Source organism: Scleropages formosus, chromosome 12 (genome assembly GCF_900964775.1).
Source record: "Scleropages formosus chromosome 12, fSclFor1.1, whole genome shotgun sequence".
NCBI classification, from domain to species: domain Eukaryota; kingdom Metazoa; phylum Chordata; class Actinopteri; order Osteoglossiformes; family Osteoglossidae; genus Scleropages; species Scleropages formosus.
Window position 1 is genome coordinate 7,644,409 of NC_041817.1, and position 22,799 is coordinate 7,667,207.

Sequence of the window (22,799 nt, forward strand, 5' to 3'; positions counted from 1 at the left end):
TGCTTCTGAGAGACCTTCTTGAAGGACAGTCAGTAACAGATTTGTTACTATAACTACGATTGAATGGGATTGTTAAAGACAACTGATCTGTGAAGAGTTTGGTCTGTATATACAATATAAATAAAATGCAGTATAAATATACGTTTGTGCAGCTGCTATACTACAATGCATAATTTGTAGGAGTCTATAGATCTGGCAATTTCAAGTTCTTTTTATCAATAAAACAGTTGCATGAGTCAGTTCTGTTTTTTTATCTGACTTTCCATGTTCCAAAATAGTAACAGAGATGCAGCCATTAATTACTTCACTGACCAGTGTAAAAACACCCTTTATTATTTTTTATTCCTTTTTTCAGAGAGCCAGTTCAAAAATACCACACCAGATGTATATAATACAAAACATCGCTTCTTCTATAAGTCCTTATTTAACTCAACATAGTTTTCAAACATCAGCTTTCCAAATATCTGTTTCGGGTAGCGACTGGGTGTTGAAAGAGATGTTAAGATTCTGTGAACCAATAGCTTCTTGCTTCAAAAACTGGGTACAGTCAACATTGCCCAACATATTTTACAGGTGTCACTTTTAATCCAACTGAAAATTTCTTACACAAGCTATAATGATGCGTTCAGTAAAGACATGAATTTGTAACACAGTAATGTTCCTATGAAATATTTGCCAAAGAAACAGCTTTTCTGGCTCTGAAGAAGAAAGCAGACACTTCAAAACAAGAAGATCCAGTATTAGAGCACACACATTTCATATTATAATGAACTACTCCTGGCAGCCTCCACCAAATCTTCTGCTCTATGGCATTAGGAGGCTTTTCCAAGCACTCTGTGCTGTATTTAGATTAAAAGTGTCATTTTTTCTTTCTTGTTGGTGAAGCATGTTCAGTTAATTTCTCCAGAACTAATGTAAAACACAAGAGGCTTTTTGAGCATCATCAGTTGATGAGCTATCAGTGAAGCCATCTGCAAAACCCTCTGCGTGGACAAGACGTGGTCTCTGTCCGCACATGGGGCACAGCTTGTTGCGCTCCTGAGACGCCCGCATCCACATTATGAGGTTCCAGCGCTGGCCAGAGGAGATGCGCAGGGCACCGTGCATCTGTTGACCTCGGTGCAGCAGTCCTTCCGCCACATGGTGCTCCACTTCCACGCATTCTGACTCACTCAGAGGAACCTGCAGGGTCCAGGGGGTTGCGGAACACATATTTTAATCCATGCATCATAATTTTTTGTTATAATGGCAGGATAGTGGTTAAGTAAGTGGACCAACGGACTGAACTGTAAATTTGCAACAGAGGAGTTTTTAATACCTGAACAAGATACTAATGATAACAGCTAATAGCTCTCATTTTAAATGAAATTTCTATTTTCCAGGTCTTGAGAAATAAACGTTGTGTTTCAGGAATGCCGTCAAGGAATTAGATTCAATCATTTACTAAGACATTTTATGCTAAAGAAAATGTGCTCATTATGCAAGCATAAGATGAACTGCAGTCACTAGAGTGATGGGACAAGTATAATCTCTGACTGATCAAAGAAGAAGGCATTGGGTCATTGTCTTATTCTTCAGGTACCTCTCTCATGTCTCCAAAGTAAAGATTTCCTTCAGTGAATTCTTTGCCCAAAGAGACGTTGAGTGTCACCTCAGCATTGTCATAGTGGTAGCTGAGGTCCAGGTCCTCTTGCATGGCATACTTCACCACAAAAGCCTTGTGACTATCCAGACAATGTCCTCCGCAATCAGGAAAAAGGAGCTGTGAGATAGGCTGGAGGTACTTTTCACGGAGAGGAGTCAAGAATTGCTCATCAAATCCAAGTTCATTCAGTAGGACCTTTCCATGGAAAAGAACAAAATGTAACAAACAGAACAGATAACCATGAGTGAACAGTGGATATATTTAGTCCTCTTCAGGAAATGCTCGAATTTAGACATGCTCCACCATGCCAGTAGTATTCCTTCCATGATAAAGGTGCCCAGTTTTCATACCCCATAGTTGTTCATAGTGTTGGGTCTGCCTTTGGGTGCCTCAGACTGCTCGAAATGCTCCAATTCTTCAATCAGTTCTCTGCAGAATTCCTTACGGAATACCGGGAAGCGATACACTCTTTGTGCTCCAAATAATAAAAGAAACCATTATTTTTATATACACAAAGGCACATAAAATGTCAAAAACATTATCAGCATTTCATACAATTTCATGGGTGTTATTGACTTAACGACACTAATGAATGCATATGCAAATTCACTACTTTGATGAAACTTACCTGCAAGTGGCTCAATGTAATCAAAGAGGCCCTCTTTGGTAGCCCCATCTGAACAAGAGTATTTCACAATTTCCAGAAATTCAGGGGCCAAGAAAGATTCCTAAAGATAAGGCAAAGTTTAAAACCTCCTCTTATTTTCAAGAGAATTCTCTGTGATGAAGTTGTTAGGTTTACCTGTAAGGAGTACACATGACTGTGAAGCGGTTTATAAAGTTCCTTTATCCAGGCAGCTCTTTCAGCCGATTTCACGCAAAGTTGTCGACGCCTTCCGACTTCTGCTTCAATCTGAAAAAGTGCTGCTGAATTAGACGGGCAACGAATCCACCGATGAACCACAGCATGCACCACAAGCTTGAAATGCTCTAGCCAACCTTGTTCAGTACATTCCCAAGTTGCACATCAGTTGTACAGCCAAGTGTTCTCAGTATCTGAAATTATTCAAAGTTGATAATGTTAAAAATACATTGTCAGCACAGTCATTTCACATATATAGTTTTATACATTGGATTGATGTACAGTATACAGATAAACAAACTTACATATATAGTAGGTCCTTAAGTTACAAACACATTTATTTAATAATAAAACATCTCTCGATAGGTTAGCTTCTGTAAAAACCTCTGAAAAACTATAATAACATAACATTTTCATTTTTTATTCCATTTTAATTGACCTCTCACCTTATGCAATGTTACTGTGCTCTAAAGCCCATGCTGAAAACTTAACATACGAGGCAACAAAAACGGGATGGGGCACCAGGCCACGGCAGAACTTTACTTTTATTATCTTTTATTAAGTAATAGTAAGTGCTATAAAGGTCTTGGTTGTAGCTATAATTTAAAAATACTGTAAGGCTTTTAATAGGTTTATTAACTTCAAGCTAAAAAAACATTCAAAATGATTGAAAATAAAAACAGGCTGTCGCCATAAACTCCTATTCGGTGCAGACTGTTGACCGATTGATCCTAAAAACATGTTCAACATCCATCATCTTGGTACTGCTCACCACTCCAGGACATCATCCAGCAATGGAAAAGCTGTGGAAAGAAGCTGTACAAATTCGGTCCCGCATTCATACGCAGTTTGGCTGCTTTTCACTGCCAGTTATCTAAAGTTGATCCATTATATTTATTCATTTAGCTGATGCTTTTCTCCAAAGCAACTTACAGTGTTAAAGTTACACCTATTTAACCATTTATACAGCTTGGTAATCTTACTAGACCAATTTAGGGTAAGTACCTTGCTCAAGGATACTACAGCCAGAGGTGGGGATCAAACCTGCAACCTTTGGATCCAAAGGCAGTAGCGCTAACCACTACATTACCAGCTGTCCCTGCACTACACTACAAGCTGCTCCACCACAAAGACATGAGCGAAAACTGGAGGCTGGAGAGCAAGGAAACACAAGAAACTGAAAAATAATCCTATTTGAAAATTCATAACATGAACACCTAACCAAAGGCTGCAGGTTCGATTCCCACCTCCAGATGTACTACCCTGCTCTAGATTTGCACCAGCAGTAAAATCACCCAGCAGCTAAGGGTAAACAATTGTAAGTGCCTAGATGGAAAAAAGGAGTCACCTAATGCAGTTGTACAGTACGGCCAGCTACTAACCGATTGATAATCTTGCCTGAACTGAATCTCTGAAGTGAATCGGACGTGCAGCTTGTATTCTTCCAGGAAAATATTGTCTGTGTAAAAGCAACCGCAGGTGTAAAATGTCCTCCTCTTGCGCTCCTCGTTACTCTGCATGTCCAGCAGGTTAAGTGATAGTATGTCGTGAAAAAGAGCGGATTTCGCAGTTTGTGTCGCTCCAGCTCAAAAATCAATCAAGGCAAGTCGAGTTTGTATTTTCACATTTCATTTGCGTCCTCTGCACTGTGGCTCAATCAATTCAAACCATTACAGCGAAAATTCTTTCCTTTTACGTATTTTCCAGAATAACTCATGTGTACTCAGCTATAACAGCCCGTTCCCAGCTCTTAACCACGACAGACTGAACGTTAAGGCTGTTCTCGACCCAGCTACTCCTGTACCCACGCTGCTTTGTTTTGGTCCGACCGTAAACGTGCCCGAAGGGAACACTTCCTCCCATCGCACAAATAAGTCTATTTTGTGCGCGTCGCCTCAGTGCTACTAGCAAAGTAAAGTACCAATTTAAAATTTAGACAAACTTGATCCTTCCAAAGTTTATATGCCAAGATTGGGTGAACATCCACGACATATATATTCGCATGTCATTAAAGGTTGTAAATAAAGTTTAGATTTTCGACTTATCAGGTATACAACACCATCTTTTACGGAAATAATGGGGGAAATGCCCATGCTGTAGGTAATAACAAAACCACTGGACCATTCTTAGTGGAAAGTTTAATGTTTCAAGTGTAAATCTCTACTACTTCCTGGTCCGTCGACAAATGCCTTCCGGCCGCCTCATTGGTTCACACCGGACGTCCAGATATTTACTCTATTTAGCCCTTCACCGTTTCTGCTAGCATTTGTACATGCATATTTATGCAGATCGTTAAGTGTTTCGGAGGTTTTTGATTACTAATTTAAAACAAATTCAGCCTGTGTCAGTGGGTCGCCGGCGCCTGCACCGATGCGATGTTGAGCATGGACTCCCTGCAAGTTGCTGAGGAGGAGGTGGTGGAGTCCACATCGAGCCGCCTGGAGGACATCTACACCTTCCTGGCCGAGGGATGTTACCCGCAGAGCATGAGCCCGATACGGAGGAAGAACCTGAAGCGATACGCCCTCAAGTTTATCATTGAAGGTAATGGCTCCGTCGGGGGAGTCGCGCGCCGCAGCCGCCAGTCACTCAGCACTGGTTCTGGGCGCGCGCGCGCGACAAGCCGTGCGCGGGAAACAGACGGAGATCCGTTGAAAAAAAAAGGAAGAAAACCAGCAAAACTGTGGCGTTTTCCCCTCTCACTTAGTTTCACACATAACCTTTCGCTGCTCAAGAAATGTGCAGGAAAAAGTACCTGCTCTGAAACGCTTCGTTAAAGCATGATTTATTATAAAAACTATTCGTCGTTGGTGTAAACAAAACTCTTAAGTTTAGAATCAGGTACATGTCATGTTTATTGTGTCAGTCAAAATTATGCTGCATACCAGTCGAAATGGAAATATTTTCACCTGTACATATGAATGTTCTTTCCTTTTTCAGGGGGTTTTACTCACTGTGTCACATCAATAATCCCATAGCATTCTCATTTACATTTTTCAGAGCAGCTATTTATTTATGTTTGCACCTTTACATTTATTTGTAAAGTCCAAAGAGACTTACAGTTTTAAGCAACTTAAAATAATTGTACAATGTATTGCTCATTTATGCAGCTAGGTGATCTTTTTTTTTTTTTTTTTTACTGGAGCAGTTCAGAGTAAGTACCTTGTTCAAGGATACTACTGGTGGAGGTGGGATTTGAACCTGGGTCCTTCTGGTCTAAAGGTGGCTCTAACCACTACGCCACCTGCTGTGTGTAGGACGTTTACCAACGAGGTTCTTTGCCTTATCAGAGGAGCGCCTGTACTACGTGGGGCCAAAGAAGGAGGAGAAAAGAGAAGTTGTGATTGACGCCGAGCGCAAAAGGCAGATCTTCCTCGAGTGCCATTTCAATGACATTGGGCATCACCTGGGCCAAAAGAAGACAGTGAGCAGGATCCAGAACAAGTACTACTGGCTGGGCATTGTGAAGGATGTTGTGGACTGGGTATGCCTGTTTGCCAGCTTTCTTCTGATGTGTCTCTGTGGGTTTCTTTAAAGTTTCTATCCGCAGTGCGAAAATGTGCAAACCTCGCATCTCGGTCGATGAATGCCATGTGTGCTTTTTTTTTTTTTCTTTTTAAAGATTAAAGTGTGTGAAACCTGTCAGCACGCGGAGCGGAGTAAAAATATGAGTAGGACAGGCCGACCGATCAAGGTTGAGTCTCCATGGGAAGTTTTGAGCATCGAGGTTTTTGGTAACGTTGAATGACTGATAGAGTTTACCTTCATTATATTTTACTTTTAATTATTATAATAATAATAATAATAATAATAATAATAATAATAATAATATCACCTGTATGTAGATTTGGAATGCAATGATCTGCATTTTTGATATATCATTGTTGTGTAGAATGTATATAGTAAAGCAGGATATATTTTGAATTTGGGAGCTGGTAGCATAGTGTCTAGAGATGATGCCTTTGGACCCAAAGGTTGAAGGTTTGAGCTCCACCTCTAGCTGTACCCTTGAGCAAGGTACTTTTCCTAAATTGCTCCAGTAAAATGACCCAGCTGTATAAATATGTAAATAATTGTAAATAGCTCAACATTTTGTTGCTCTGGATAAAAGTATCAGCTAAATGAATAAATGTAAAATTTGGTGTTTTCACTGTACATGTTTCACAATTTTTTTTTTAATTATCAAAGTATTCTAGGCCAATTATTTGGATGTATATTCATTTTGTGCTGTCTTTGTGCCAAGGTCCCTTCCCTGAGACCAAACAGGGAAACACCAATGTGGTCATAATTACTGATTACTTGAGTAAGTGGGTGGAAGCTTCACCTGTACAGAAGGGAGACTCTCTGTCTGTTGCAAGATGTATTTCTACAGCTATATACAGGTAAGGTAGAAGATGGACTTTATGATAATGACGTTTAATTAATTAACAAAAATGTTTAACAAAACAAAATTCATATACACCCTAGAGGAAGGGTGAATCAGGAAGAATTTTGTAATACATATACATGGTACTGTATCCATGACAATAAACTTGAAACTTGAGAATTTTTAGTTCTTCATTGACTGTTAGTGAGCCACAGTGATATATTGGGTCTAGCAGTTCTATTTTCAGTTAGGGAAGCTTTAAAACTATGGTGTGTTTGATTAAGTTTGAGATGTTATATCAAGATCAAAATAACAGGAAGCATTAATCCTGTCATTAATTTCATGTACAGTGTCAGTGTAAATTCCATTTGTCATTTTTGCATCACAACATACTACCTTGTTTTGAAGGTTTGGCTCAGTGAAAACAGTGTTATGTTCAGAAAGTGCAGACTTTTGTGATGAGGTAAGACATCAGTGTATGTTTTTCATATACGTTAGTACAAATCTTATTTAGACTTTTTTGGCATATGATAGGGGGTGTTTTGTTGAAATGCATGTTTTCTGCCCTATTTCCTCTCAGGTGTCAAAGCACCTGCATGACAGGTGGACCATTGTGCAGAAGGTCTCTCCAGTGGAGCAGTCCCAGGTTAACACTCTGTACGACCACAGCAGCAGCCTGTTGAAGGAGGCCATCAGGCAGGTGGTGACAGAGAAACAGGCTGAATGGGACGATTATGTGGACTCTGTGCTCTTTGTGTTCCGCACTTCTGCCAACCCCACCACCAAGTTCACACCATACTACTTGATGTTTAACAGGGAAGCCACTCTGCCTAGTGAGGTGAGAGAGGTGTCATTTGGGGTCATTCTTCACAAAATGGAAAGTTGTTTCTGTATTACAGCGTAGACTAATATAAATAAAAACTGTTTAGACACCATTTAGGTTACTGGTTAGGGCTATTGCCTTGCAATCTGAAGCCAACAAGTTTGAATCTGACTCCTGCTTTACTACCATTGATCAAGGTATTTGTCAGTTTGACAGGGTATGAATATGCTGCTGTGTACATGGCTATGTTATTGTGAAGTTGCTTATCTAAGTTTAAAACAAAGGTGTCAGCTAAATAAAGGTCAGTAATTGGCGGCACGGTGGCACAGCGAGTACTGCTGCTGTCTCACAGTGCCTGGGTGGTGTGAGAGAACATAGGTTCAATCCCTGCTCATTCTGTGTGGAGTTTGCATGTTCTCCCCATGTCTGCATGGGTGTGCTCCAGTTTCTGCCCACAGTCTAAAGACATGCTGTTCAGATTCCCTCGTAGTGTGTGAGTGACAGTGAGAGTATGTTCCACTGATGTATGGATGAGTGACCCATTCTAAGTTGTGTAACTCGCAGTGTAAGTCCCCTTGGTGAATAAGGTATGTGGGCTGATAACACTATGTAGAGTTCATTGGAAATTGCTTTGGAGAAAAGCATCTGCTAAATAAATGTAATTGTATAGTTATTTTCAACTTTGCTTCTGTTGTTTGTATAACAAATTTACCCAGTTTCTAAAATCAAAAATAAAGGTTTTGAAGTAAATGCGTAGTATTTTATTGTTACTTTATATAGAATACTGTTGCTCTGTTTCCTCTGTAAGCTCATGTAGTGTTTCTAGAATACTTACTGTTTATCCTTTTTAACCTTTTCATGGTGCCCAAAAAGATGGAAGCTGACCTCCTCAAGTATCACCTGGGACAGGAGGTATACCCAGCAAAAGAAGAGATTGTCACCAGCTTCATGAGAGCTATGCAAGATCAACAAAACACAGTCAAACAGCTGGTGGGTCTGGAGATTTGTTTTCACTCCATCATCCAAGGAGGCTCCAGATCTAATCATTACTAAAACAGATACATAATGTCTGTAGCCATGAAAAATATTGGAACAAAATCTTACTGGGTATCTTTGATACCTTATACTAATTAAAAAGGTCTTAGCTTCCAGTCAGATGTGGATTGTGTAAAAAATAGTGTACCAGATTGGCAACAGTGTTTGCTGGCAACCCAGAATGGATATGAATTACTGAGTACAGAAGTTTATAATAAGATGGAATGTTTTATTTCATAACATGATTAAGAAATTAAGATTAACCTGTAATGTGTTGCTTGATTTTTTTTTTTTTTTTAATTATTTTTTAAGAACTATAAATAGCATAAGGTACTTAAAAATGCATTGCTGTAGGTGCTTAAGATGTTACATCTAAGGGAATATAATTATATATTGGACTATAACTGCACTTTGAAACATTCTGTTTCCTTGCAGGTTATAGCAAACATGAATGCGGCTTATAAACAGGAGAAAAAGAACGCTAAGCGGAGAGTGCGCAACATCCCCTCAATAACATTTAAGGTGGAGGACCCTTTGTTTGGCACCAGAGAGTCACCGCCACTGAAGAAGCTGAAAGAGAGCCTCCTGCTCCCTTTCCCTGTGGAAGCAGTCTTGGACTCAGAGCAGAGCGGTTCCGATGACAAGAAAAGTGACTTGGAGTACCCCTTGCCTGTTTCTGGTGTCCCGTGATGCCCAGTAAACACAGAAGAGTTTAAAAATGGAGTCACAAAGTGCACCAGCACATTGTGTTTGTGTGTGACTTTGATGTGCCTACTAGCTCTGAGACTGGTGTAAAGCTCCAGATCTAGAGTCTGCTCACACAGAAATGCTCCTGAGTGCACAACAGTCGCAGTCTATGCGGAAGCAGGACTTTGTCACCCAGATTTTAGCGCTGGCCACTGAAACGGGGAAAACCATAAAGCAGAAAGTTGTCTCCAGGTAGTTTGTCTCTGGGTTTTGCTTTACCAAGAGGTTGTCACAGGACTATATGCAATGACAGTTTCAGATCTCATTATCCATTTTATTTGAAAATGAGGCTGGGAGTCAACAAAACCTTGTGTTACCTGTAAGAAATGTATAGTGCAGTCTTGTAACATTTCCCACTCCCAACCTCTTCCAACCACTGGTACTGTGTCACAAGATAATTTTAAATCTGTAAACATTTTTATTTACAGATAAATGTCAATTGTCTATTTATGTACAGAAAATGACCTTTGTGAGTAATATTATTTTTATCATTTCTTTTTAAGGAGGTACACCTTTAATACAGGGTCTTTATATTAGAATTTTGATAGTGATTTTAATATCTCATTGAGACTTGGTTTGTGTTGGATACTGTAACAGTATTTATAATTTAAGTTCCAGGAACACGTTACCCAAAGAATTGCAAATGTTTTTTTTTTTTTCCCCCCATTAAGTTTTGTGATGATGAAGAAGGGTTGCAGAGTGCTTCTTCTGCCCTGTTGGGACTGGGGCATACTGATGGATATGAACTTGTGCATCAAACTCACCATCAGCAGCTCATTTTTTTGGTTGTGTGGTTTCTTAGCACAGGATTGTCACAATAAATTCTAACCCTGAGTAACCGCTGTCCATTTAACTTCAACAGATATTTTCTGTAACTTACCCAGAAAAGATTATCAGTGTTGATAGGTACCACTGAATTCACTGCAAAAAAATACATAGCACAGAAGAGTCTGCAAGCAAACGTGAGGCTTTGATTTCACAAGAACTACATCAAATCGCTTTAACAGAAAGGGTGGTTAATGGTTCATATTGCGATGCAGTGGTGCAATCTGAAGTCAGCCAAGTCATCCTGAACTTCGCATTTCTCATGTTCTAACCAGCTTTAACCAACATGTGTCCCCTTCAATATTTGTGTATTGCTCCACTGGGTGCGTTTGCTAATAATTTTTGGTCCCCTCAGTGTTTGTATATTGAAGCATCCCCATGGGGCTACTGCAGACAGGTTCAGGAGACAGGGTCCTGGAAAAGTGCTTTTAATTGAATGCACACTACAAATCAGAATGGATCACCAGAACACTAAAAGCATCTTGTATCACACACTATTTAACTCAACAGGTAAAAAGTCTTCATGCATCTGTTTAATAACAATTTTGACATCACAGACAGTCCGAGATGATCACCTGAACCGTTGAGTTCCCCCAGGTCACTCTGAGCCCCCCCTACTCCACACAATGGTTAGAGGGTGACCCCTTGAACACCCCCCCCCCCAGAATCCTCCACTGGCAGACTGAGCATCAGTAAAGTGACACAGCCAATCAGGAAGGAGCACAGGACTATGTACAGGAAGAGACACTAACACCAACTGTTCACATTAATCGACACCAGCCATCCTCAGCACCCTTACAATATTAATCCATTGAGTAGCACTGCTTAGAATTTTTGGTCCCCCAATATTTGTCTGTCAGTCCCTTGGGTGCTTTTTTTAATCATTTTTTGGATTGTTCACACACACCGAATGAATTGACCAGGACTAGGACAACATACTTCGAATATATTTTAATTTACATATTGTGTATTTTTTAATATTAACATAATAACTCTGTTAAACGCCTCTTAAATATTCAATGATGCACGATGTAAATAAAAATGCCATGGCAGAAATAATAAAGCCCAGGAAAGACACTGGCTGCGAATGTACTCCTCATATGTAAGCGATGTAAACCACCATAACGTCCACACGGAAGAAAGAAAAGTGAACACAAACTGCGGACGGTTTTTTTCATCATATTAACGCCGGTTCGTTTCGTAACCTTCGCCCGTATTGCGTCAAACGGCTGTCGGGTGCGCGCCGCGCGTGCCGGGTGTCCGGCCGGCGTTCCGAAGGAGGAGCTTCCGAGTCACGTTTAAAAGCACAGGCCGCCCTACGGCGCAGGCCGCGACGTGACGCACCGAGCGCCGGCTTACTGGGAGCAGCGCTGGACGCCGCGCGAGGAGAGGCAGCGCGCGCACGCAGCGAAAACGTAGAAAGGCGGCCGTGCGCCTGGACTTCGCGCGCTCGCTCGTCATGTACTCGAAATACAGGGCTTGTCGGCGGGGCCGCGTCGTTTTGGGAGTCGTGCGTTTGTGCACCAGAGTTACCTTCGTTTTCATTAATACCTCCTCTTTAACTCAGTTAATTTTGTCCTAGACCTTCTCGCATTTATTTGAATGACGTCAAGTGATATTTTAATTCTATTAATTCCAAGCCGAAGTGGAACATAAGGGTATTGAGGAGGGTATTTAATTAGTGAAGTAAGATACAGGAGCAAAGGTCACTATCTTGCTAATGTGTCAAGTTATGAATTAAGGAAATGGCTTAATACTTGTAATGGTGTATGAAGTCGTTGAATGAATGTTGAAAAGGAGCGACTCATTCCTCCTGTAAGCGTCCGCTGTAAACGTTGCCGTAGACGGGGTACGGGACGCACGGTAGTTGTGTCTCAAGGACCTTTAAAGGGCGCCGACTGCATAGGGCATCTTGGCCACAGGTGGTGTAACCGTACGCGGACTTCGGCGGCATGAGGTTTGCGGCAGCTCTGAGCTGTAACTTGCTCTTCGTTCTCACCGACATTGTGGTTTCCACCGTTCTTTACACTCGTGGATCCCAGCTGTATGTGTTCGCCCAGGATTTATGGCGTTTTGACATTTTGCATTCTGCCTTGGACCTGTGGGGCATCCTGCTGATCAGAGCGTCCCTGCTGCTGGGAGCCTGCATCGGGGTGCTGAAGAACAGGGAGGATGGGCCACGGAGGGTCTCGGACCTGGGAACGCTGAACTCGCTTCTGTGCCTGGTGATCATGGCCTACGCCTTGGTCAAGCTGCTGCTGTTCTCGGAACAGGGCACTCAGATGTACGACCCCTGGTTCCTGAGCCTGTTTTCTTGGACTTGCACCTCAGCCGTGGTAACGATGTGCGCGTGGAGTCTCCTGGCATCCAGCACTCTGGCTGCAAGTGAGCCCAGTGAGGAAACCGAGAGTCTGGTTAATCATGCTTCCGAAAACACCCAAGATGAAGAGGAGAAGAGTAACGGTAACAATAACAAAAAGGCGACCAGCAGGAAGGGCAAGAATGCAGAGTCAGCCTCCAGAGCGACTGTGGGCCGTCTGCTGTCATACTGCAAGAAAGATGGCGGTCTGCTGTCTGTGGCCTTCTTATTCCTTCTTCTTTCTGCTGTGTGTGAGTGCTACCTGGCTCCTCAACTATCCTGCATAAGCTTCCACTGAAGGATGACTGACACTTTGCCAGGGCTGTCTACAGGGTGGAAAGAGTGTTGTGCATAGGCCCACTTTCCTTTTTTTCAAAGCAGTTTTCAAACCCGCGTTTCATTCATCCCTCAGCAAGAGGTCAATATCGCCTTCTTCGAGATGTCTGTTACACTCCAGTCATCATGGCTGATAATCGACATTAATTAAGCACAAACAATTATTGACAACACCATTTCTGCCAAGTGCTGCATTCAGCAGGCTTTTCTAAAGAACAGGCGCTAGTTTAAATCTCTAGGTCAGGTGCTTCAGAAAAATAATGTGATTTTAGCTAAAAGTATCTCTGCATTTCACAGGTTTCTGCTCTCAAGAATATATTCTATCATATATAATGATGGAAGTTATGAAACGGTCTCACTTTGTGTGGAAGGAAACGTACCCCGTCTTGCAATTTCAGTGGGTTCACGCATCATTGTATCATCTGGATCCTGTTAGTTACACCACTGCAGTGTTGCTTTAACTGGCGCAATTCTGCATGTGTATTGTAACACGTTAATGAGAAGTGGGCTGGGTGTTAAAAAGCATTGCGCGAGTTTCCCGATGAGTGTACTCAAAACAGCGTGATCGCACCCAAAAAGTGCACGCACACATGCACTCGTCCTTTCACAGTCGAGTGGAGAGGAGAAATCGCGAGTAATAAATGCCGTAGTGTAATGCCTTTTCTTTATGCTTACAGGTGAGGCGTTTATCCCATACTACACCGGCCTGGCAATAGATGGCATTGTGATCCACAAAAGTATGCAGTACTTTAACAAGCCTTTGATTACCCTTACAGTGTTGGCCCTTGTCAGGTAATTCCAACTCTTCTCTTTAATATTAATCTCTTCCATTGTGTGTTTCACTGCACAAGAGGTCTTGCTCAAGATATGTAGGCACCTATTGTCCTGTTTAGCTCTTCTTGTCTTCCAGCCTTTATTATGTCCAGTTTAATTTTTTATGTTAGCCAATAGATATGGGTGTACTTCGATATCATTATAGTCAGTTTGCTATATCCTGCAAAAGGGTTCACTTCAGCAGACAAGTGTGATGTGTGTTCATGAGTCACATGTAATTGGCTTGCTTGTATTTCTAGCTCAGTCGCCATAGGAGTGCGAGGAGGTGTCTTCTCGCTCACCTTCGCCAGGTTAAACGTCCGCCTGCGAAATCTCCTCTTCAGATCACTGATGCGTCAGGAGATCGGCTTCTTCGATGCAAACCATACAGGTGCTTTCAAGTTGCCTAAATGTATTCTCCGACAATCAGTTCAAGACAGCTCATAATAAGTACCGCCGATAAAGCTTAAATGTAGATTAAAAAATAGCCCAGTGTTTTATTTCGCATAGGTGTCGTTTAGTGTCAGGTTGAATGTTAAATATTTAATATTAAAAATGTATTATATTTATTATGTGGACGCGGTGGTGCAGTGGGTTTGGCCAGGGCCTGTTCCGTGGTGGGTCTGGGGTTTGACTCCTGCTTGGTCCGCCTTGTGGCGGACTGGTGTCCTGTCCTGGGTATGTCCCCACCCTGCTTGGGACAAGCGATTGTAGACATTTTGTGTGTGTGTGTGTGTGTGTGTGTGTGTGTGTGTGTGTGTGTTTATTATAAATATTAATCAGAAAATCACTGTGGCAATGCTGAAGGTATAGATTTTGTAGCCAGTGAAGTTGTCCTGTAGATTTGCCCTAGTAAAAAGGTGAACAGTTTACTGACATTTCTCCTCGGTGCTCCGTATCGGTGGTTTCTCCCATCCATGAATCGGTTTCTAGGTGACATCACCTCACGGCTAACATCCGATACCACGCAAGTAAGTGACCTGATCTCGGAGAACGTCAACCTGTTCCTGCGAAGCCTCGTCAAAGCCCTTGGCTTCTGCTTCTTCATGTTTGGGATGTCCTGGAAGCTGTCGCTCGTCACTATCATGGGATTCCCTTTCATCGCTATCATCTCCAAGCTTTATGGGGAGTACTACAAGGCAAGCACTGGCACCAGCCTTCTGTCTCTCATTCTGACATAACTATGCGTATTGTGTCAAAGCAAATATTTAGACTATTGCATTTTCTTAACTGACACCAAGAAGGCAGCCGTGTTTGTAAAAAGGAATTAGAATGTGTGTTTCCCCAGTTATGAATCTGAAAACCCGTTTGAAGGTCTTATGTGGCATTCTGCAAAAAAAAAAAAGAGCATCTTTATCAGCAAACCCAGGACAAAAGCCTGGCTGGTTTCTTACTGAGATGTGACTGTCACTGGGTTTACGTGATTTCACTGACTGCATTCTGTTTGACCTTACAGAAGCTCACCAAAGCAGTGCAGGACTCCCTGGCTCAGGCCAACAAGGTGGCGGAGGAGACCATATCAGCCATGAAAACCGTTCGCAGCTTTGCGAATGAGGACCAGGAAGCTGACGCATACTACGGGAGGCTGCAGGAGATGTTTGAGCTCAATAAAAAACAAGCGATGGCCTATTCCTGCTTCATGTGGTCCAGCTGTGTACGAACCCCGCTCAGTCACTAGTTAGGACAACTAAAGGGGAATCTGGTATTAAAAATGGGGATCCCATGTGCATTTGTGCATGTCAGTCATAGTAATATGTGCTCACTTAATTTCACTGAAATCAGAGCATAGCAGTCATGTGGTGATGCTGTAAAACTGTCATTGTAAGTGTGTCCAGTATTCATTATATCACTGGTCCATGCAGATTTTTTTGCTGTTATTTCTCCTCTTGCCCCAGATTTCGGAACTTGCGCTGCAGGTGATCATCCTTTTCTACGGGGGCCATCTGGTGGTCACAGGACAGATGAGTGGAGGCACCCTCATCTCCTTCATCATCTACGAGCTGGAGCTGGGCGAATGTTTGGAGGCAGGTCCCATTTGTTCGTACTAGTGTTAAATGGACTACTTGCATCACTGTCACCATTTGTCACTGTACATTTCTCCATTTAGAAAAGATACTTTGTCATTGTATGCAATACAATGAAATTTCGTGTGACACCCCTCAGAACAACAGCAGCAGAAAGAGCACTTAAAATAAGTAAATAGCAGACACACACACACACACACACACACACACACACACACACACACACACACACACACTTTCGGAACTGCTTGTCCCATACGGGGTCGCAGGGAACCGGAGCCTACCCAGTAACGCAGGGCGTAAGGCCGGAGGGGGAGGGGACACACCCAGGACGGGACGCCAGTCCATCGCAAGGCACCCCAAGCGGGACTCGAACCCCAGACCCACTGGAGAGCAGGACTGTGGTCCAACTCACTGCGCCCCCCTCCTAAATAGCAGACACTTTTCTCCAAAGTGACATACATCTCAAGGAAAATACAGTGTGTTCATTACATTAGCAGAAAGAGAGACTTAGATGCAGATGCGTGATTCTAAAGTAGTGACTTTCCCCCATATGAACCACACACACATTTTCTGAACCGCTTGTCCCATACGGCGTCGCGGAGCCTAACCCGGCAACTCAGGGCGTAAGGCCGGAGGGGGAGGGGACACACCCAGGACGGGACACCAGTCCATCCCAAGGTACCCCAAGCAGGACTCGAACCCCAGACCCACCGGAGAGCAGGACCCGGTCCAACCTACTGCGCCACTGTGCCACCGCACCCCCCACCCATATGAACCAATGTACATCAAATAAGTAGCTGCATAACACTTTCTTTCTGTCTTAAATGTGTTTCAGAGCATCGCCTCAGTGTACACTGGACTCATGCAGGGCGTTGGGGCAGCAGAGAAGGTGTTTGAGTACATCGACCGGAAGCCCATTCACTCAGAGAATGGAAACGAGGCCCCCGACACCTGCAAGGGCCTGGTGGAGTTCAAAAATGTGACATTTGCTTACCCCACACACCCAGAAAAGCCTATACTAAAGGTATTAAATAGAACCTAGACTGAGCTGACAGTATAATAGTAACAGGGTCAAGGAGTTCTTTTGTTATGGCTGGTAGTCAATATTACTGCCTCCTTTGTCAACACAGGCTTCCCTCACATGAACAAGTGTAGTTAGTTCCTAACTATCTGTTGGTTAAGAGAAGTCCCATAAAAAGACTTCTCCATTACCATTACAGGTAGTCCCCAGGTTACGAACATCCGACTTATGTACAACCTGTAGTGACGAACCACTCCCTTACTGACCAGAAGTTGTTGTTGTTGGTTTTTTTTTTTTTTTGTTTTGATCACCATTAAATAACATTAAGAAAACGTCATAATTTAAGCCTATTAAAAATTTGAGTTATTGTACATACAATGGTTCATAATAACAAACAGGCGCTACTTTGCAACGCGCAGCAAAATACTGCACGTCTACAGCGGTTTGTCGGCGCCTGGGCCTGAGGTAGGACAAAGACTCTCTTCTTTTCAGTTGGACCACACTGCTGTTAACAGAGGCTTGTGTGTTACTGTATTTGGCTTTAATTTTTTTTGCTTTTACCCTCCTGACCATGGCACCAAAGTTGCGTAAATGCGATGCAAGTGATAGTGATGCATCCAAGAAAAGGGAAATGATCACAACTGAAACTAAAGTGGAAATATAAAGTGAAAGGTGAAACACCAACGAACACTGGAAAAGCAAACATTAAAGTTTCTTTAATGTTTTGCACAAGCGCGCACACAAACACTCCCTCTCTGAGAGTGCATTCTGCTATAAAAAAACCCTTCTCAACCTCTTCCCAGTTGCGGAATCTCACTCGACACAACCGTCCCCCGTGCTTTCTCAAACCTACCTTGCTTTGCTCTTCCCAGTCCTGTCCCTCATTGTTCCCCAGTCCTGAGTTCCACATCTCTTTGATGACGACCGCCCGCCTTGTCCCTCAACCATGGCTTTGGATCCTTGCCTTTGTTCAGTTTACCGATCGATCGGCCATTCGCCCGTCCTCGACCACGAGAACACGTCTAGTCATTTTGATTCTGAATAAATGATCCTACACTTGGGTCTAGCCTCCCTGTCCTCTGTTCATCATGACAGTAGTAACATTTATTATTGTCATTGCTTTCTATGTCTTTCTTTATAATAAATACTGTAGTTACATTTATTATTATTCCTGTATTGTTAGATGTTTTAGTGTATCCAGAAGTGTGTGTTAATGTTTTTTATGCATAGAAGGGTACACGATATACGATATACTAAGACAAACATTTGACAAACTGACGTTGGATACCCACTGTACCTAACTGTTCCGACTTACGTACAAATCTGACTTAAAGGCAGATTTAGGAACGGAACTCGTTTGTAATTTGGGGACTGCCTGTAATTTAAATGGGGAGAGATAATATGTTACCAAGGTAGAAAATGGGGACTCATTTTTATCAAAAATTCAAAATTCCTGCTTTATCTTTTAATCACAAAGAAAATCTGTCAAAAAAACCGAAGCCAAAATATCAGATATGCGCTGGATTCCTTTAAATTCAGACTTAAGACCCACATCTTGAAAATTGCTTATCCATAACAAACTTTCATTATTTTTTCCTGTCTACTTTTTCTCATAACTTACCTTAGTTTTATTTTCTCTTTTCAGTTTGTTGTTTTATTCTGATTCTGACACAGAAGTGCAGGAAGTATATCACACCCACATTGTGTGAGTGAATGAGCCTGTATGGGAGTAGGAGACTGGTGTTCATCCAGGATGCACCCTGCCTCATCTCCTATGCTTCTGAGATAAGCTTTGGACCACTGTGACACCACCATAAATAATGGATGGACTCAGTTATTCTTTTATTTTAGGTTTTTAAATACTGATTTTTTTTTTTTTTTTTTTTTTGTCTTTCAGAATTTGTTGTATCATATTTTACACTATTGTGAACCACTTATTCTGAGTTGTGCATGGAGCATATTTCACTAGAATGGTTATGAAGTGGTTTAGATAATCAGGATAATATTGTGTTTTGTTGGTTGTTTCAGGATATTTCCTTTATGGTTCGACCTGGTGAGGTGACGGCGCTTGTGGGCCCGTCAGGAAGTGGAAAGAGTTCTTGTGTGTGTCTCCTTGAGAACTTCTACAGCCCCCAGGAGGGTCAGGTGCTCCTGGATGGGCAGCCTGTGCATACCTATCAGCACAGCTACTTTCACTCCCAGGTCAGGACACCACAGGAGAGCCTGAAAAACCCCTAATAGCTTGTTGCTATTAGTATAATCTGTTAGTGAGACATCACTGGTTTAGAACCTCGACTAACTGATCTGTTCAGTGTTCATTAGAAGCAATATGGTTAAAGTCATGTAGAAGCCTGAGGTGTAAATGGGTAAATGCATACAGATACATAACTGCATATCTAGGTCAATATAAAGTGCTAAGCTGTAGAACATTTTAGTAAAACAGTCGTTTTAGACTATTCAGTTAAATTTAAAATTAAAACATTCCAAATCTACTGTTCTATCTAGGGATAAACAAATTAATTTAATAAAATACTGTGAAAAACTTAATTATAAAACAATCGGGATAAAACCAGTAAAACAGTAATGGTATTTTTTTGCAGAGAAGCTCTTCTCAGAGCCTATTTGATATACTATGAAAAGGCAGCTGTGTCAGTTTCACAGAGATTTTTGGATTGCTATTAATGAATATTCTGGAAGATTCATATGTCTCGATATTTGCAGGTAGCTCTGGTTGGGCAGGAGCCTGTCCTGTTTGCTCGTTCCGTCCACAAGAACATATCCTATGGGTTGACTGACTGCCCTATGGAGGCGGTTGTACAAGCTTCCAAAAAGGCGAATGTCCATGACTTTGTCTGCAGCCTCTCTAAAGGCTACGATACAGGTGACCTGACCACGAGCACTTGGACCATTACAGGCCATAAGACTAGAACCCTCACCAGGAGCAAACATTAATACACCACAGCACATTATGTTACTGTTTTGCAGGAATATTGTAAGGAAAATGAACTATGGCAACAAAACCAAAAGTTTATCTAAAAACAAGTATATGTATATTTTGTACACATACTAAATGACATTTCACAGATTAAACCAGAAACAGGTTAAGTAGATTAAAGGTCAAATTCGATTACCCCCTTGTTTTTCAGTACTTTAAATTACATTTACAGTTCATGAATACATTGTACGTGCAAGGACCTGCAGTGATTTGTGAAACTAGTCATTGTGGCTGTGTTGATTTGATGAATTTTGATGCATCTCTTTGGGTTTCTTTCATCAAATCTTTTCTCTTTTTTGGGTCCTCTGTTTCCCTGTCATTGTTTCTGAGACAGGGGTTGGCGAGAAAGGGGCCCAGCTGTCGGGGGGACAGAAGCAGAGGGTTGCTATCGCCCGTGCCCTCATACGAAACCCTCATGTGCTCATCCTGGATGAGGCCACCAGTGCCCTGGATGCTGAGAGTGAGCACGTTGTAAGTGGGGGAATGGGGGTCTGTCTGTGGCATTGAACACTCTCCTGTGTCTACTGTACTGAACAGCAGTTAGCACTTGTCATCCATAAGGACTACAATCCTGTGATGCTTCAGAAGGAGTTTCTAAAGTGAGGCGAACCAGATATGTAATTTCATCTGACCTTACTTGTGTTTTTTTTTTCAAGTTCAAAAGCTACTCCTGTTAATGTCACAGAGGTTGTTCAAAATTTTTGCAAGGAGCTGCAGAAGTGAACCACGCAGCAGTATTTTTTTTAATAACATTCCTTTATATGAGGTGACTATTAAAGCATTATTTGCATGGTGGCATTGCAGAGGCACTTTTGGAGTGGCTTGGTTATGCGATTAGTTCTCTCAGTATTTTTGCTTTAAAGGAGTTCAGTTGCCTCTCATGAGGTCTTTGCAGATTTTTTGTCATGGCAGAGTATGCAAAGTAATCCATAGGCCAAAGAATGCAAATTAGTGTAGGAACCCAGGAGATGAATTTGTGCTACTTTCAGAGGTATTCCAGCTTATGCAATGCACCACCCTTAAAGAGAAGTGAAGAGGATTAATGGTGTTAATCACTCAATGGTTAGAATTTAAATGTGAAATATTTATATCTAGCCCACCTTAGCACCACATCAGCGAAATTAGAGTTCGTCTGACTCTGACTGATAGCCTGGGTACAAGTTCTTGCTGTGCCTTCTATGGTTTTGGAGACCAAGGGAACATTAATTAATTTGCATTCCTTGAATCTGTAAGATAACTGGGGTCCTCTTTTCCTTTTTGCGTGCTGCTTTGCTTTGTCAGGTGGCAGCATGGCTGTGCTTGTGGTTGGGAAGCAACATTCTTCTTGAGTGTGTTTTGTCACATGATGAAGGCTAGGCTGTATAATGGAAAAAATGGGTAGCTCCCAGCAAACACTTTTGTGTTTGTCCCTCTGAAGCAGGTTTGTTTTTTGTACTTTGAGGTGTAGACATTGCAGTATAGGCTATGATCAAAATTTTAAAATGAAGACCACCTCCATTTCTCATCATATCTCTTGTGGATATATTTAACTATGGGGATCTGCTCTGCTCCCAAGGTTCAGCTGGCCCTGAATGATGTCATGAAGAACCGCACAGTGCTGGTGATTGCACATCGTCTAAGCACCGTGGAGAAGGCAAAGAACATCATTGTGTTGGACCAGGGTCATGTGGTAGAGCAGGGGACGCACAAGGAGCTCATGGTAAAAGGGGGTCTCTACTGCAAGCTGGTGCAGAGGCAGCTGTTGGGCATTGAGACCGGAGCTGAGGTGCTAAACCCACCCAACACCACAGGATGGCAGCAAGAACAGAGCGAGCAGAGAGTTCGGAGGGACAGCAGTGGGTCAGAGAGCAATCTACGTTACTAAGACCTAGGGCAACGTTGGGGCTAGCTCATGCTACTGATAGAGTGGTACATGGTACAATAAATACCATTCTTCATGTTATTTTAAAAAATTAGGTGAAAAGAGGTGGGACAGCTGTTAGCATAGTGGTTTGAGCTGCTGCCTTTGGACCCCAAGGGTGCAGGTTTAAATCCCCCCTCCAGCTGTAGTACCCTTGAGCAAGGTACTTACCCTAAATTACTCCAGTAAAATTACCCCGCTGTATAAATGGGTAAGTAACTGTAGGTAAATTAACACTGTAAGTTCCTTTGGAGAAAGGTATCAACTACAGTAGGTGAATAAATGTAAAGGTGTGATTTCAAGCAGATAATAAATATAAAATTTCTATAAAGGTTGTTCCTACCAGTGCATTCTTTACAAGTCTACTACAAAACTGACATCATGTGGTTAGTCCACAGTTATTTGAAATGACATAGTGCATCATATTACTTTATTCAAATAGTCTCTTTTTCTTATTTAAAAAAAAATACATATTTAAATAAAATCATATTTGAGATTAAAGTTACCAGAATAACAAAACAGCATTATAATACAGGCTTCCCTCGCACAACAGTCATACTGTGAGAATTCACAGTTAAGAACACGAAAAACACAAAAAAAGGTTTTTTAAAAAAGCTGAAAAGGCAAATGAGCTTTACGTTTAAAATCTGAAGTGATAAAACACTTAATCTTCCTTAAAAGCTGTATCATTCCAAATTACTTTTTCATTTCATTTATTGTTAATTTATTACAAATTATACTGTCTGAACAGGAGGGGTTATGAGCCTTAGGGGTGATAACAATCCACATATTGTATTACATTATATAATATATTATGAATTATGAACGGAATTGCCTCCTTAAGTAACGGACTAATAATAGTCTTTATTTTAGCGTAGCACCTGTGTAAAGGTAACTGCTCAAAGCGCTCTACAATAAGGAGAAGAGATTATGCGGGACAACTGTAAACTAAATAAATGTTAAGTAATTTTCAGTACTTAAAAATGACAAGAAGAGACTATTTGGAATATGTGAGCATAGCACATCAGACAGGACGCCAGGTATA

At 41.8% G+C, this 22,799-nt stretch overlaps 2 protein-coding genes across 3 annotated transcripts; one reads left to right on the forward strand and one right to left on the reverse strand.

Annotated features, from left to right (window-relative positions):
- Window positions 1-329: 329 nt before the first annotated feature.
- ogfod2 (2-oxoglutarate and iron-dependent oxygenase domain containing 2) lies at window positions 330-4,074 on the reverse strand. 2 transcript variants are annotated; one of them, XM_018762435.2, is made up of 7 exons: window positions 3,890-4,074; window positions 2,645-2,701; window positions 2,448-2,558; window positions 2,274-2,373; window positions 1,996-2,120; window positions 1,652-1,840; window positions 330-1,182 (listed from the first exon to the last, which is right to left on the reverse strand). In XM_018762435.2, exons 1-7 carry the CDS (start codon window positions 4,025-4,027, stop codon window positions 910-912), a joined length of 993 nt encoding a protein of 330 aa, XP_018617951.1. In that variant the 5' UTR covers window positions 4,028-4,074; the 3' UTR covers window positions 330-909. The 2 variants fall into 2 exon arrangements, with proteins under 2 accessions (XP_018617951.1, XP_018617950.1); XM_018762434.2 differs by having other exon boundaries at window positions 1,583-1,840.
- Window positions 4,075-11,542: 7,468 nt separating this feature from the next.
- abcb9 (ATP-binding cassette, sub-family B (MDR/TAP), member 9) lies at window positions 11,543-21,885 on the forward strand. Its single transcript, XM_018762396.2, has 11 exons — window positions 11,543-12,913; window positions 13,676-13,790; window positions 14,072-14,202; window positions 14,745-14,950; window positions 15,268-15,465; window positions 15,707-15,835; window positions 16,674-16,862; window positions 18,888-19,061; window positions 19,581-19,740; window positions 20,189-20,325; window positions 21,410-21,885. Exons 1-11 carry the CDS (start codon window positions 12,256-12,258, stop codon window positions 21,716-21,718), a joined length of 2,406 nt encoding a protein of 801 aa, XP_018617912.1. The 5' UTR covers window positions 11,543-12,255; the 3' UTR covers window positions 21,719-21,885.
- Window positions 21,886-22,799: the final 914 nt, after the last annotated feature.

What these genes read in the sequence shown, in the direction of transcription:
- ogfod2 (XM_018762434.2), bottom strand. Translation starts at nt 4,027, where the DNA reads ATGCAGAGTAACGAGGAGCGCAAGAGGAGGACATTTTACACCTGCGGT. An exon ending in GTCATGTGTACTCCTTACAG is followed by an intron (nt 2,374 to 2,447) that starts GTAAACCTAACA and finishes CCTTATCTTTAG; the next exon opens with GAATCTTTCTTGGCCCCTGA. An exon ending in TTACATTGAGCCACTTGCAG is followed by an intron (nt 2,121 to 2,273) that starts GTAAGTTTCATC and finishes TATTATTTGGAG; the next exon opens with CACAAAGAGTGTATCGCTTC.
- abcb9 (XM_018762396.2), top strand. Translation starts at nt 12,256, where the DNA reads ATGAGGTTTGCGGCAGCTCTGAGCTGTAACTTGCTCTTCGTTCTCACC. An exon ending in CCTTCTTCTTTCTGCTGTGT is followed by an intron (nt 12,914 to 13,675) that starts GTGAGTGCTACC and finishes TTATGCTTACAG; the next exon opens with GTGAGGCGTTTATCCCATAC. An exon ending in ATGCTGAGAGTGAGCACGTT is followed by an intron (nt 20,326 to 21,409) that starts GTAAGTGGGGGA and finishes TCTGCTCCCAAG; the next exon opens with GTTCAGCTGGCCCTGAATGA.